We start from the raw sequence: 16,915 nt of genomic DNA on the forward strand, positions 1-16,915 counted from the left end.
TTAGTAAAAATGAATATAAATTCTACAAGATGAAAACATAAACATGTGGAGGCGTATATGTATTGCCTCAATGGTAGATTACGAGGTGGAGGCAAACACTTACATGTATGTACCGGTAGTCAACATGTATGCGTACATGTGGAGATCAATGTACTGTAAGTGTGCTTTTCACTGTGTAGGGGACATGGGTATGTAATGTAGGCACAAGCATCCCACACAAATAGAGAGCCTGGGAACCTATATAGGTCTAATTACATGTACATATGTGGTAAGAACAAGGAGCTATTTACTGGACTATATCTGTCACCCATTACCATGCCCTAGAAGCAGTTTAGAATAAAATGTAACACATTTCTCGACAAAACAGTAAAATAATACATGTATAAACAAATAGACTGACGTGCGAGAATACCACATTTAGAGTAGCAACAAAGTACATATAAATATGGCACAAGAGCAACACTGTAACGTAGCCTATACACCTCCGTCTGCGTGTCACTTCATGAAAAAATAAATAAATAAAAAAATTGGAGTCTATGAATGATACAGTCTTTTATAATGACATATATTCCGGCTCATAGTTATGGTATTAATGACATACATGCATCACTATTAAGAAGAAAAAAAAGACCATACAGAAATACAACCTATTACAGGTTCCAGCTCATTATAAGTTAATTGTGAGCAAACCAAGGAAGAGATATTACAACAGCTCCGGTTTGAAGAAATGACATGCGAAAGGAAATTTTAGCGTTTTTGTGGAAGTTTAAGTATGTGCACGCTGTATAGCGGATGAATTTTATACTAAACCTTGACCTTAACCTAGCCGGAATACAAGCATATTGTATTTTGTATATTTTCCCGCCACGATTATGTTTACTCAAGCGAATGGGTTAGTAGGGGCGTCAGTCTCAATTTACAGCGTCGTTGTGATATTGCGGGTATGTGAAACTGCAACCTTACACCCCTTGTCTAGGTCAGGCTGGTCTAGCCTACATAAATGACTGTCTGGCGTGCCTCAGCAGTGCCGTGACACCCAGACGCCGGGATTTAAACGACAATAGAAGAGGCAGTTTTAACATTTCATAGAAAATTTGTGAAAGGAGCACGTTTTGAGAATGGCAAACGGTATGATGCTTTACTGGGTCTCCGGCAGCGCTCCATGCTGGCGAGTGATGTTGGTTTTGCGGGAGAAAGGCCTGGAGTACAAGGACAAGATGGTGTCGTTTGAGAAGAAGGAGCATAAGAGTGAGGAAATCTTGCAGATCAACCCTCGTGGGCAGGTTGGTATGTTAAAACGTAAACCGGGATGGGGAGTGAATATCTCTTATGTCGGCTTCTTGAAAGTTCTAATTCATATATCGAAGTACATGTATACAGCTAGGCCTACGTGTATGTAGTCCACAGTCCCAGTAGTCCACAATAAATAAGCATAGTAACTTGATTTCAATATTTCGACCTTAATTAAGATAGCTTAAGGACAAATGTTAATTAAAGTGATAGTAGAAATATTGATATTGTTAAAATGAATTCCTTTGTAGTTTATGTTGTGTTCAAAAGTTGGTTGAATTTTGCTGAGATTGTACTGCAAAATCGGATCCATACTGTTTTCACTTTCGTTTTTGTTTACAGATTACAAAATTTTGTTGGGGGATATGTCTTTTAACCTCTTTGTTAATTATTAAAAGACTACTTTAGCATAGTTGCAGAATGTAACTCTCTGTATCGATCAGCACGAAGTGTTTGTGGAATTACGGGATATAACTGCTTCTACATGTAATGGGTCGGATCGACGGTAAGCCACATTTAGCACATCTTCACTTGTGCATTAAGTCTTCCCAAGCGTAAATCAACTGAGTGGTCCCCAGAATCAGTTAACCTGTTATGAGTATCGCCGAACCAAAAATGATGACTAGGGAAGATCTAATGTGCGTGTAAAGATGCGGTTAATGTGGCTTACTGCCGATCCGCCACATTAGAAGCAGTTATTCCCCGTAGCTCTCCCAACATTCCGCAGTTAAATTTAGCACAGAATGATTCCTTGATTATGATATTAAGGAATTGGAAAGTAGTGACATTTAGACATTACCTGATTGTGTGAAGGATATGTTAACATTTTGATATTTCAGATACCTACCTTTAAACATGGGAACATTATTATCAACGAGTCCATGGCCATATGTGAATATCTGGAGGTTTGTACATGTACATTTCATTCCTATAAAATTAGTCTACGTCATCATTTAAAGTACCATATGCCACATATTCTTAATAACCAAACTTGTTTTGACGCTGAGATGAAGACTTTTGAAATATAATTCCCTATAAATCTGTGAGTAATTTAAGCTGTTTATGGGACATATTGTTGACGGCGAAAAAAATTGTGCTGCTATTTTAAATGTCAACTACGTAAAGTTGAAACTTCCAGATGAAGTACGGACATGTATTGGGCTTTGAGTGGACAGTCAAAAAGTTTTGTTTTGGACAATCCAAAAGTTCCATTTATCTGGGTTCTCCCTTCGACCATCAACCACAGATGCTTAAATCCTGTCCGTAAGCCATATATATGCCATATACCAGCCTCTTACATATATAAGAAGTAAAGGTATGAAACAACTTTCAACTGGCACAATGCAATAGCTGCGAAATTCAAGAAACCGTAAGTATTTCCAAATCAGTTGTATTCTGTCCCAGTGACACTTATGTGCTAATTGAGCCTATAGGAGATCGGTTGTGTCCATGCGCCATCTTGCTTAGACTAGAAATTTGTTTCTATTGGGGTTATCTCCTTTTACAAGGATTATCTCCTTTTACAAGGAAGATCTAATGTGCGTGTAGAGATGTACAAGGAGATAATTATTATTTGTTATTATTTGTTATTATTTATTCAACTTTACAAGGGAGATAGCACCGTACAAGGGAGATAACCCATAGGGGTAAACTTATTATAGAGTAAGATGGTACTTGGACATCACCAATGTCTTATTGGCTCATTTAGCATATGTAAGTGCCACTGGGATAAAATACAATTTATTTAGAAATACTAATAGCGGATTCGAGCAGATAATATTTCCAGGTATGGAAACGAGTAGAAAGGTTAGAGGTGGAAGGCATTATTTCTTAATGTCGGAGACATTGCATGATGCCAGTCAAAAGTCATTTCATACCTTTACGTATGGCATATTCGGACTGGTTTTGAGCACCTGTGCATCAACTCACTCAAATTGCTATATTTAGAAACATGGCTGAAGTTTGACTTTTTTGACTGGGTTACCTCCCCTTGTAGTGTAAATGACAGATGTCCAGTAAACTTCAATTGTCAGACATGGCATTGTTTTGTAATTATGCAGCCTACCTCGTATAACAGTTCTGCTGTACAGATCGAAGGGTACTTTATAGTACATGTGCATATATTAATAAAAGGTAAGGTCGTATTTGGTTACAATTCGCTTTCAGTCTGTAATATTGTTGCCACGAAAGAAGGTTGCATTGTGGGAATCTTTGTGCCATGGTACCTCATTTGCGTGCTATCTCATAGGGCAGAAAGTTTAGACCAGTGACAGACTTCCCTTTCTAATAATTGACCCAGCACTGTGTTTTGGGACGACTGTTGAAATCATTCGGATTTTAAGGGGTTCACGCAGGTACTTCTGGGACAGTTGTTGTTTTCATTCAGATTATTATTAGTTATTTGATTTTGTGTGCCACCTACAGCCAAGGCCGCTTGACCGATTTTTTTCCATTTCTTTGTAACTCTTTGAGATATTGTCAAAAAACTAAAATTTCACTGACCTGTAACTCGAGAACTATGGGAGCTACAAATGTGAAAGAGCCCAAGGCATGCTCTTTCCACAGCTTGCCAATGAATTTGAGCTGCGATCAGTTGTTTTCTCACTAGAAACAATTAAGTGACAACACTGTTTTTTGTTACAAATAGATGTTAATCCTATTGCTTTAACATGGAGTTAAATGGGAACTGGACTAGGCTTGTGGTATTTGATTTAATGTTTTCTGCTGCACTGTTTGTGATTTCCCAAAAGGGTTGTGTGATTACATACAGCTATGCTATCTTCTATTTGATAGCATAGAAAGTGAAACTGCTTTGCATTTCTAGTTATTATTGTTTTTTTTTTCCTTTTCTTAAAAGCTTAAAGAGTTGTAAAAGGAAAAGTTTTGTTGTTGGATTGCATGTTGAAATTTGTTGATTTTAGGAACAATGTTACGAGGCAGATTTTGGCTGTTTTGGGTTAAGTTTCGCCTTCTGACATGGCAACCATCTTGGATTTTGATCAAAACCTTTAAAAATCTTCTTCACAAGAATCAACGAAAGGATTCTTTTGACATTTGAGGTACTTGTAGAGAGTAAAAGTGTCCAATTTTGAGAATGTTTTCATGTATTCTGCTGCATTTGGCAACACTGATTTCGGTTTATGCTTTCTGATTTTGCCTATCTTTATAACTTTTTGAGATATGGTCAAAAAACTTTTTAAACTTTCAAAACATAGTTTTGAGAACTAAAAGCTAGAAATGGGAAACTTGCACCAGACTGTAGCTCAAGACATGTAGTTTCTGCTGATGACCATGGATTTGAGCTACGATCAATAGTTTTCTCGCTAGGAATGTTCAAATGACACTATCCTACTTCACAAATAGAAATGTAAGCCTGTGCATTTAACGTAGACTTCAGAGGCAACCACCAGGCTAGCCAGACACCCAGACACCCGTCCAACTGGACGGGCAATCCAGCCAAAAGGGGTATTTTTGACGGGCAAAATTTTTGAATCAACATTTTTTTTTTACGGCAAGTCCCAGCCCTCAGACCAGTACACTGTTTCAAAGTGTATTAACATTATATGTATGTATACTAGATTGTGAATATTTTTCTAACATGTAAGTTTTCAAAGTGCATTCATATATGTATTCAGATGACAGAAATGATGTTTGACATGCACTACTGTGTCACTGTGCCAAAAGTTAATGTCTCAACATAGATATGTGACTGATAGTACATGTTTTTGAATTGTTTCTTGTTTTGTTTTGTTTTTTATATTTTACAAAGTTTATTTCTACCTAGTATGACTTAGCTGCTCAAATCGTATGGTGATTGGTGCCACTACTCTTTTTAGTGAGTGACAGTCACAGATTCAGTGATGATAATTTTGCCTGTTCTCAGTCTCAGTTGTAAGGCCGGCCTCACACCGTCAAGTTTACTAGAGCCAGAATGTTGCGCAAGAAATTTAGCGGACCGTCACACGTGAGGCAATTTTCTTGCCAAGATTATTGCAGAAAGACGTAGACGACTTTCTTGCAGACCTCTTGCGGAAGAAAATTGAAACCCCCCTCACACGACACTTGTTGCAATATTTGCTGCAAGATATCAGCAACTGAGTTGGGCTGTCATTGAATTGTGTTGTCACAGTGAAAGGAAATGGCTCGGTTCCAAACCGTTACAGGAATAAATCGGAAAAGAAGGGCTGCCGCGGTTATTGTTTTGTTGGAGCTGATGAAAAAAAGAAAACGCCGATGGTGGGTACGACCGTGGATCGCCAGACGGACATCACTAGGTGCATATAATGCTCTCATGGCAGAATTGATGATTGAGGACCCACAGCAGCTGCGGGAATTTCTGAGGATGAGGCATGGGGACTTTCAAGTTATCCTTGATATGATTGAGGCAGAAATTACCCGCAAAGACACGGTCATGAGGAAAGCTATCCCAGCTAAGGAACGTCTTGCCCTCACACTCCGATTTTTAGCTACAGGTGAGTAATTACCATTGAACAAAACGATGTATTTATGTATTTATTTATTCAACATTCACTGTAGTTGTAAACATACTGGAGACAGTTGCTAAAGAGATGTTGACAAGGATTTATAGCGAAACCAAAAATAACAACTACTATAGTCACTACTTAATAATATTCGATTTTAGTATCGAGTAAAACTGTTCAAAGACATTTTTTCTTCAGGTGATTCATACGAGAGTTTGGCGTACTTGTTTCGTATTCCTGCAAACACGATCTCTGGGATTGTTCCTGTCGTTTGCAAAGCCATCTACAAGGCCCTGAAGGATGGCATCAAGGTAATGTATGCACTTGTTGCAGTAACACAATTTACAAAGAGGGATAGGCGTTGTATCCCGCACCAGCACAAGAGTTCGGAGCAATGCCAGAATAGGTGGCATATTGGTTTTGGTCAGTAACAATATTCTGCATGGTCGTGCTTGAGGCATGTGATTGGCTAAATGAAGGCGACGGCGTGTCAGCCCTCCAGGAAAGAGGTGACGAATTACCACTGTACTGCTGTTCATCCAGTTCCTGAGCTCTCAAAATTGTCATAGTAATATCTCGTTTGGCTCTGTTTCGAATATGTTCTCCACGAATAGCTCGAAGCTCCGTCGAAACGTACTGACCGAAAATATCAAGAGCGTCCGCTGGCGGCTCTTCAAGCACTTTTACAGCCTGAGCCAACAGGTCCTTGTTGGGTTCACGCCGGGCTTTCTTTGTTGTCGGAGCGGTGCTGGCCATTTCGATGGTTTCGTCACTTCTGTCAGGGAGAGTTTCGGAAAATCCAATCTTGAAAAAAAAAATAAACATTGCAGTTTTTTTCACCATGCAGCTTTAAAGAGACTATACCTCAGATTTGTGGTAAAAAATCGATCAGCGCTAATCACATTGGGGCTCCCCTAGCTACAAGACGCCCTGTTACATGGGGCTATCTACTAACCCTCTACGGCACTAGTTGTGGCACCGTTTTACTCTAAGAGCAATATTCAAAAAAACAAAAATTAGATAATTCGGGTCGAATTATCTAATTTGGCAAACTCTATTAGCGTTTTTGAACGGGAAATCGTACAACAACAAACGTGGTATTTTCTGAAAGTTAAATGATTTGAGCTATCTTAGAAATAGAGCGAAAGCCCGATTTGATTAGCGCTGATCGATTTTTTACCACAAATCTGAGGTATAGTCTCTTTAAAAACAGCATAATATATATGTGATTATACAAACAACATCAAACTGTTCATTTAAGCTGGACGTACATATTAATATTAAATGACTGTATCAAAACAACGGTGGGCTCGATGTACCCCCATTCAAAGAGTATAATAAATTATTTCTGATAAACCCATGTGAGCTAGTCTAGTGAAGTAACAATCTGACAATGATTGACCACCATACAATAATAGAATTTACATCGTAATCTATTTTGTACTTTCAGTTTCCGCGTTCTGCAGTGGAGTGGGAAGTCGTTGCTGAAGCGTACAAAAAATTATGTCATTTCCCCCATTGCATCGGCGCACTTGATGGTAAACACGTGGTCCTGAAAGCTCCGGCCAAAAGAGTCAATGTTTCAACTATAAGGGCACACATAGTATAGTTCTGCTCGCACTTGTTGATGCCAAATACAGATTCATGTTCGTGGATATAGGCTGTAATGGGCGAGTATCAGATGGTGGTTTTTTTTCGGCAACTCAACTTTTCACGGGTCTAAAAGAGAAGGCGCTGTCACTTCCTGATCCTTCACCACTTCCAGGTCGAACAAAACCTGTGCCTTATGTGGTTGTAGCTGACGATGCATTTGCACTTCAAGAAAATATAATGAAGCCTTATCCATTCCGAACAAGGGACATTGTCAGTCGGGTATTTAACTACAGGCTTAGTCGGGCACGACGGATGGTCGAAAGTACATTCGGTATACTGGCAACTCGATTCCGCGTTTTGCTGAAGCCCATCAATTTGAACCCAGACAAGGCTCAATTAGTTGTGCAAGCAGTCGTCGCCCTTCACAACTTCCTAATGAAGGAACCGAACGAAGCGTATACACCCCCTGGTACAATTGACCTTGAAGACCGAGACGGAAATATGATGCCTGGTTCCTGGCGCGCAGATTTCAACCCCCAAGGGACGCTTCTGGGACTTCGCCATCAAGGCAGTAACCACCATGCGACATCCGCGAGAGAGATTCAACGCGAGTTTGGAGAGTATTTCATGACTCCTATTGGTGAAGTGTCCTGGCAGTATCAACATGCGTAAAGTGGACCTACCTCTGAGGAAGATCCTTGCCGTTTTTTCATCCCCGCGCCGACAAACGACAACGCCTCCATGTACTGCCACTTACTCTTCTTTACAACACCCTCGGACCCGGACTTCCTTTTTTCTTCGGCCTTAACCTCAGCGGCATACTGAGTCCTCAGCGTGTGGAACTTCTTTTCCACCTGGAAAGAAAGACATGCATGTGTACAGTCAAGAGTGATTTTAAAGTCAGATTATTTTTGTTGGCGCTTAGTCTTCAGTGTCAGTGATAGTGTCAGTGACCAGGGATGAATTGCCAGGGAGTATTTTTTACAAAAACGCTGTACAGTTATGTTGATGTAGCATCTCATCTTTGACTACACAAATGTATGTTAATAAAAAAAAATTCAAATGTCTCACCTCGCATTGTTCCTTGTTTAAAGCTTCCGCCACTTGTTTCCACGAGTCAGATTTTTTCACCCGGTCTCTATATTCGTCTACCAATACATTCCACAGTGTCGGTCGTTCCTCCACCTCACAAATCAACTGCTTTATCTCCTCGGTTGACCACTGACCAGGCATAATTCACCTCTTTTATCTGGAATGAAATTGGGATCGACTGAACTTGACATATGCGAACATGTGTTTTTTCATGTACTATAAACTTGCTGGATAATAGGACCATGCTCTATTCCCAGCAACATTGCCTCAAGTCGTCGCAAGATCTCGAAAAGAGCCCTCACACGGCGCAAGAACGGGTAGTGTGCAATATTGCTACACATTGCTGGACATATTGAGCAAGTCTCTTGCGGGGGACATCACACGTACCAGAATATTGCTGCAATAGTTTCATCAATATTCTTGCTCAAGTAAACTTGATCGTGTGAGGCCGGCCTAAGAGCTATATATACTGTATTCTGATTTGGTTCCGTTGCATTTTAATGTGAAGTAGTGTAACTGTGAGTGACATGCACCTGCTGTGCTAAAATTACCATGCATTTTGATTGTTTTCCTTTTATATGTCTTTTAGTGTATTTTATTGTTCACAGTTTATTTATTTCTACCTGCTGATTCACAGCATTCTCACTTGGACTGTCAGAACTGCTGCGCCAAATTGCCATTGTTTTCCTTGCATCTCTATTGAATTGTGTATTTTACAGTTCAGTTTGTTTTTCTACCTCCTGTTTCACACTTGGTTGTCCAAAGCATAACAGATTGTAACCTTACATAGTTTAATATAAAATTTATGTACTTTTTTTAGTGATTCGCACTCAGTGTCAGTCATTGGTGGGAAAAGTGTGATATATTGGGTGCCCCTAAAAACAGTCAATTTCTGGGGTCCAATAGTAATACATTATTTCCAGTGATATAATGGCAATTAAAGCTATTAAAAGGTCTTGATTTTGAATGATACAGTGGCGATAAAATGTCTCCGGCGGCAGACCCCCTGCTTATTTACGGCGGCCCCCAAACCCCCTGCCTTTTTGGACGCCCTATTGTCAGATCCTGGCTAATGCCCTGGAGGCAACTGTATTACTATACATGTGCTGCAGGTAACTTGCCACATAGGTCTGCCGTCTGTCACTCAAACCGAGAAATGAACAACTCTCCCCACTCTCCACAGCTATCAATGGTTAATTTTGAATGTTTGCAAGTAAACCAGCCTTGTTGCAATGCATCATGGGTAATTCTTAACAATCCGACGACATTCCGCCCAAACCCTGTACTATCACTAATATAAGTCTAAAGCCATGGCCAAATATACCAACAGTTTCTATCCACAGATGTACCTTGAGTCATGACTAGCCCCCAAAAATGTAACTCTTATTAGGGCAAATTCAACTGTTAAAGAAGTATTTCCTTTTCCAGTTTCTTCTCAGGTCTGGACAGGCTTTAGGATGCCGCACAGAAAAGTAACTACAAAACCATATGCCAGGGCTTTGGACTGGAGATCTTTCTTAAACAAAACAACACACAACACTGAATATTTCCTGTCAGCTACATGAACTCTGTCCTCGCCTGCCGTCAAACCTGACCTGAGCCCCGGGAAACCAGATGGGACATGAGACACCATATGTTGAGTGACCTAAAACATACATAATTCACCAGGTGTGGTGATCGCAAAGGCTTAATACAGGCAAGACGTTGTGGTGGGCTTCAGCACTCTGAACACATTGTTTATGATGTCTCATAGTGTGGGGTTCAGGCAAAGTTGATTATTTTTCTTTTTTGTCTGGCTTTTTCTCCATGTTGTCTATTTTTGTAAATACTGTTACAGTTTGTACATGCAACTTGAATTTGTTGAATTGTCCGTTGTCTATGTTTTTCGGCAATTAAATGGAGCTGTTTGTCGTCCTGTGTTAGCAGACAGATGTTTGCCAAAGCTTAACATTTTCTGATCATGGCATATTAGTTTATCACATTATTTTGATGGTGTTTTCTTACTTGACATTCAATTGAGCCTTGATGGCCACCGGTATCGCTGTAAGGAATGTAACAGCTTTAATTCTTGTGATCAAGATTTTTCGGAAAACACAGGCCCAAGCTGTTTAGTTAGGAGTCAGATGCAATTTATTTTTGTATTTAGATGAACCAACTCAAAAATCCTGAATTTCTTTCTGCAATATGTCTTTTTGAACCAGTGTCTTCAACTTCAACTAATGCATAATTCTGGTGGAAGTGCCAAAACTATTGAGATCAAATACTGAAGTGTACTTGGGACAAATTCTGCTGTTCACCTGCTGGGTCGACCTAAAGACAGACAGACAGACAGACCAGAAGACATGTTTTAAGAGGGGTTAGCTACATATATATCACCAAGGATTCAGGCAGGTTACAAAAGAGCACTACACAAGCCATTTTTCTTTGGCTGACTCCTGAATCTAATTTGATATTTAGTTTTTAATACTCAGTTCTTAATACTCTCACAGGCTACATCTTTATTTTTTGTTCTTGCTGCCACAGGCTACTTTTAAGGGACAGGGCTCAACTCTCATCCCTGACTCTCCAGAGGAGCGAGGCTTGGTGCTACAGAGAGCCTTCGAGGTAGGGGTTTGCCTCAGATTTCTCATAGCAAGTACTGCATCATTTATCTGAAAGATTAATACAGGACTCAGAGCACGAATCATATATATCATATATGATCATATATATAGCAGTGTTTTTTTTTGCCTCACAAAAGTATTTTGAGGGAGCATCTGTAGTTGTTACTTTGTGCATCCATGCATCCATCAAAAGTACAAATTGTATGTTGAAAGCATAACTCGGAAGTCTTGGTAAGAACAGTTTTTATTATTGGCTACAATGTACTTGTACATAGGGATGGAACATTCAGCATTCATCCAACACTAGCAGCGTTTTGTTGAAGTCCAGCTCATGCTGACTTCCTCTCCAGCCGTACGTGGGAAGGTCTGGCGGCAACCTGCAGATGGTTGTGGGTTTCCATCCATCATAATGCTGGTTGCTGTCATGTTAGTTAAATATTCTTGAGTGCGGTGTAAAACACCAATCAAACAAGTAAAGAACAGTGTTTTGCATTACATGATGCATGTTTCCATTGCCTTACTACGACCATGTTTGCTGACTTGTTGCAGGCACTGAACGTCCATACTAACTGCATAGCAGAGGTGGTGGTGTACCAGTTGAGAACCAAAGAAGAGGACAAAAAAGAGGTAGGGATGGAAATGTGTGAAACTTTACAGGCTTGTCAGGAAAACATTCAGGTGTTTCCAGAGTTGGAGAATATTGTGGCAGTGGAAATTACCGCCCTGTCCCATTCCGTTTTTTGAGCAAAGTGAATCTTTGACCACTCTATCTATTTATGTACATGTATAAATGTGCACTAGGGATGCAGTTAACACAAGTTAAAAAAGGACATAAGAACATAAATATGGGTTGACCATCAACGTGCACAAAACGTTTTTAAAGATACGAGCAGGAAACTTTGAATTCATGTATTCCAACGAAAAAAACTATGAGAAAACAAGTAAATGTATTGTTGGACATCGGTGTGTAGAACAGGTGATTTCTTTTAATTTAAAAATACACAGGTGTGTAATATTTTATTTATTTATTTGATTCATGTTTTACACCATACTGAAGATTATGTCACTTAATTATACGATGACAGCCGGCATTTTTGTGGGAGGAAATTGGGCAGAGAAGACCCACGGCCATTCGCTGGTTGCTGGCAGACCTCATTCTAACAAGTTTTAATGGATGCTCATGTAAAACTGATGTTTCTGGAAATTCTTTGCTTTTGTACCATTTGTGAGAAAGAAAACTAATTTAAAGTATTTCAGTATTTTCTGTGGTCTAACTTCTATTTGAGGCACAAAATGTTGTTTTTTATCACACTTGAGCCAAATTGCTGTGATTGGGATGTTTTGAACGTACATATAGGCCGCATAATAATGTGTGGTTTTTGATTTAATCTTATCAGGAGGATATCAGAAAGAGAGAGGAAACTTTGAGGAAAGAGGTGCAGCTGTGGGAGGGCTACTTTGTAAAGGTATGTATTCATGGACTAGTAGTTCTCTTGATGTCACAAATGTAGTGCTGTAAAAAAGGGTTTTTATAGTAAACACTGTAACTAATTAGCACCTGTATATATAAAAATCTCACGGAATACCATTTATGTTATTTGGAGTAAAGCGGTTGGGTCACTGGACAAAGATCTGGTCATGTGGGTGGAAACTTGTGAAACCTTTTACAATTATGTGGTGATGCCTCGTCTTAAGATAAGGTTAAGACACATATTATCCAGATAAAACATATTCATCATCACAAAAGGGTATTTGTGGAGACAGGACTTTATTGATTTTCATGCAGTTTTAGGGTTATCCTTTATATTCAATTTCAATACAATACATTATGGTAAGTTGGTCCATGAAGGTTGGTAAGCTGTTCGGGATAGACCTGATATGTTTCATAGAACATGTTTGGTAGGAAATTTACAGATGTTTCAAAGGTTTGGAGAGATCAGGCTAAAATAAGGATTAATTGACTTATCTTATAGTGTCCTGTTAAGTTTAGGAACATGCATGCAAGCCTGCTCCATGCATCAGATATAAATTCTCTTAATGTCATTTATTACAGATGGGTGACAAATCATTTGTTGCTGGGAAAACATTCTCCATGGCTGACTGTGTCTTTTTCCCACTGTTCGCCTTCCTGGTGCGGATGGGCCTGGACTTGAAGCGCTATCCTCAGCTGGCGAAATACTACAACATGGTCTCAGAAAGACCCTCAGTTAAATCAACATGGCCACCACATTGGAAGGATTCAGAAAACAAGACGATGCTTCAGAACATCTAAAATAAGTCCTGTATGTCATTTAACCTCTCCACATCCACTACCTTGGCACCAATCTAACATACATGTATATCCAGCCTATGGAAAGTTGTTCCTACCTATAATAATTCAGGTCCAAGCTGTGTAGTTCATTATTCATTCTTCCCTTAATTGCAATAAAGATATTTGATCAAACTAAATATGTAGTAGAGCATAATAGTCAAGCGCAGCACAGTGACTCAGGAGCCTCTCCCTAAAGCATCTGCTGTTTTCGTCTCAACTTGTTCATGGGGAGGTCCACCAGCAAGCTGGGGATGGTTGTGGGTTTCCACTGACCACCATCATATAAGTGAAATATAATTACTGCTTCGAATGATGAGATGAAATGAACATAGTCTAAAAACCACATGTTAGCCAGTATGCTCTGGCAGGGATGGATCTTGGCTGAACATGAATAGTAATGAACTATCACATTATTCAGAGTCTAAAAGCCTGGACACTTCGAGTAACTTTTCCAGACCTGGAAAGGTAGGGGTTTTGTGCTCAAAGCTATTTAAAGACCAGCAGAAGCAACCGGAGTTTGGTGACTTTCTGTGGAGAAATTTGTTTCCAATTTTGATAAACTTCCTGGATGCACTTTGTTTGTGTATACTGAAGTTCAGCTATTGAGATCTGAAAATGAGTCGGTCTTGCATGACTTTTAGGTCTGTGTAAAAACTAGTTGTTGGTATTGCGAAATGATCAGAAAAATTTGGGACTGCTACAGGATAGTCTCCTGCCACTTGTCAGATTGTTTGAGGAACTTAACATTCTGTTAGATTCTTTGATTTTCAGAACAGCCTCAACAAGATGAGAAGTACAAGCATGTACATGTATACCAGGGTTATTACAGGGCCTTGAAAAACCTTGGTAAAGACTGGAATTTGAAAGTTACTTTTCCAGGCCTTTTAAAATTTGGAAAAAATCCTGAAAATCAGGGGTTTTTGTCCTTCGGCTTGGAAAACCTTTCCAATTGAGACTACAGATTTACTGGAAAATGTGAATTTCCACCTAGGAAAAGCTTAGAAATTTGAAATTTTCAAAGCGTATGAAGCCTGGTACACATGTGTGTATTGAATGGAGAGGAGTGAAGTGCGTGCCTTGAATGTGAACTGTGAAGATGGATCAAGGATGGCACTCTTTTCTCATATCTTGCCAGCTCCATGTCATTCCTGGAGTGGCAATAGCGACAACACAACTAATTTTTAACCATCATAAAATAATCACCAATATACACACATTGCAAACTGTTTACTTAAATAACTGGTTTGAATCACATCCATCACTGTTGTGAATACATGTATATTAAAGTTGACTGAAAACACTAAACAAAAGATGTCTTGGTGTTTTTTTTTTCATACAGTCTATTCTGGAAATACTGTAGTTGTCGACAGAGCCTTCAACAATGAAGGCAGGTGATCAAATCCAGCACCATCCGTGTCGATTACAGAGTTCTTTGTGGGTTTCTCAGCAGACCTTGTTCCTTTCTTATTGACCCAGATTACTTTGAATCAAGCTGACTGCACCTTTGTGTACTTTTGACGAGAATGTTGAAGTGAACATAAAGTCAGTCACTAAAGTGGAATTAATCAATAAAGTAATATTCCAGAAATGTTCTAAAAATATTTTTAAAATTCTACATCACTTGTTACCAAAACAAATAGCAAACAATCATCAGTCCTTAGCCTCTCAAATGCCGTAATTCTGATGATGCCATTTTGCAATGTTATGGCTATCTAGAGTGACGTCACAAAACCTAGGCGCTCTACCGTACCATTGGTATAAACAATAAGAAAATACAAAGAATATATCCAACCAAAGAGTATCAGCTCTGCTCTATGTTCAAAGGGCCTATGTTTCTTTCAGCTTCGTGCTCAGTCTGGGCGATGTTCGTGGACACAAGCGTCGTGCTATAGCTGTCCCGCTCTCTCTCGTCCTACATGAGTGTTGGCTAGCTGGCTGTGCCGACATCAGGGAATTCACTGAACAAGCAGGACCTTGACTGATAACAGACCCTTTCATTCAGATTTTGGGAGCATATCTTGGTAATAAATCTGACTTTGCTAAGAAAAAATAATGCAAAGTGACAACATTTTTCTTCAAGCAATGACAGTCCTGCATTGTGACACGGGCAGCCGTTCTCAGATCCCTGCTCATAAATGTGTGGTTCAAAATGCATCAAGTTAACACTTGAACTAAACGTAAAATCCAACTGATCGATACCTGTCTATCCACAATACGAAACACAATACAACAATCAAGACCCGACGTGACTGGCAATTATCACGTAACGCTTTCAGCACTAACGCTTAGCTGAGTTCATCAGCGCATGGCTACTTGCAGTGAATTGCCAGTCAGTGCAATGTCCCAAGTGCTGAACTTAATCTTCTCGGCTTTCTGAAACTTTTCTAGAATGTTTTACACATTTTTCTTTCTAATATATTTTTTTCTATGTACTGGTATTGATAGTGGCAGACTTTATGTTCACTTGAAAGTTATTTGATTTGTATTTCACACGGAGAACTACCGGCCCCGATAGCACAGTTGGTAGAGCTTCGCTTAGGGAGCGGTAGATCCAGTGTCAATCCTGGGTCGAGTGACACCTGGCCTCGGACCCCCATTACTTTTCCATAAGCGACAATGTTAACGTCTAGCACTGTAGCTCAGTCCCAAACATTCCGTGGCCAATAAGCTTTGGTGCATACCTGGCCCAGCCTGTGAGAAAGAAGCCATAAAAATCTTGACATAGGTTGACCGTCAAAATCTGGACCTTTCCATGCAGGCAGCTGGGAGGCGTGCCTAGCAACGCCAAGGGGACGTCACTCGCAGCCTCATCACTACCTCACACCTTGTGTCCTCTCGCCCAGAGTTTCAAACTTTCATCAATAAAGCTCATACCTCCTCAAAGTTTAGACAGTTTCCAGCATTTTAATACCAAGCATGCACCTGTGCACCAAAAATGGACGCCTGGGAGCAAAAAAAGACTTTATACCCTAAAATTCACAGAACTACAATCGTCCCTACCGAAAAACGGAAGTTGTAATGGGGGTCTGTGTCCTATCACACCAGCCACCTTTTTTCAAAATCAATAATTTTTGCACCACACAATTCCTGACACTTCTGAACCTCACAGGCAAAATTAGGGCTTGATACATGCAGAAACTTTGGAGTTGAATGAATTCAAGTTGGGGTACCCCCATCTTGGACATGTGTCTTTTTTTCAGGGTGAAAAAACTCTGAAGGGTAAACTTTGAAGCTTTGCAGTGCATATACCGTTCAAGATATCTCCATCAGGTCAACTGTTTTGGAAAGACAAGATGTTTATCTGCAAGAAAAGTTAAAAAAATCACATTGACAGAGCACTTTAGACTTTTCAAAAGCAACCATTTAGAGAAATATACATTTTTAAGAAGACTTTTCTACTCAGAGCAGCTTTAAATATGAAAGTTACAAACCAAAAGTGTCAAAGCATACATCAAAATATAGGCAATTTATCTGACAATTAAATGTCAAAATATAAGACATTTACTTCAGCAACTATGTGAAAAAAATTGACTGACAGTGTGGTA

The 16,915-nt window shown here is 39.6% G+C and overlaps 3 protein-coding genes across 3 annotated transcripts; 2 read left to right on the forward strand and 1 right to left on the reverse strand.

Annotated features, from left to right (window-relative positions):
* The first annotated feature begins 1,005 nt into the window (after positions 1–1,005).
* Positions 1,006–14,666, forward strand: LOC135475001 (glutathione S-transferase A-like). The gene is made up of 6 exons (XM_064754725.1): positions 1,006–1,283; positions 2,130–2,195; positions 10,980–11,060; positions 11,609–11,686; positions 12,457–12,525; positions 13,113–14,666. Exons 1-6 carry the CDS (start codon positions 1,119–1,121, stop codon positions 13,329–13,331), a joined length of 678 nt encoding a protein of 225 aa, XP_064610795.1. The 5' UTR covers positions 1,006–1,118; the 3' UTR covers positions 13,332–14,666.
* On the forward strand, positions 5,582–7,380 carry LOC135474919 (uncharacterized). Its single transcript, XM_064754609.1, has 3 exons — positions 5,582–5,762; positions 5,970–6,082; positions 7,222–7,380. Exons 1-3 carry the CDS (start codon positions 5,582–5,584, stop codon positions 7,378–7,380), a joined length of 453 nt encoding a protein of 150 aa, XP_064610679.1.
* LOC135475940 (transcription factor Adf-1-like) lies at positions 7,578–8,770 on the reverse strand. Its single transcript, XM_064755907.1, has 2 exons — positions 8,436–8,770; positions 7,578–8,218 (listed from the first exon to the last, which is right to left on the reverse strand). Exons 1-2 carry the CDS (start codon positions 8,595–8,597, stop codon positions 8,024–8,026), a joined length of 357 nt encoding a protein of 118 aa, XP_064611977.1. The 5' UTR covers positions 8,598–8,770; the 3' UTR covers positions 7,578–8,023.
* Positions 14,667–16,915: the final 2,249 nt, after the last annotated feature.

This window comes from Liolophura sinensis, chromosome 9 (genome assembly GCF_032854445.1).
Source record: "Liolophura sinensis isolate JHLJ2023 chromosome 9, CUHK_Ljap_v2, whole genome shotgun sequence".
Classification (NCBI taxonomy): Eukaryota; Metazoa; Mollusca; class Polyplacophora; order Chitonida; family Chitonidae; genus Liolophura; species Liolophura sinensis.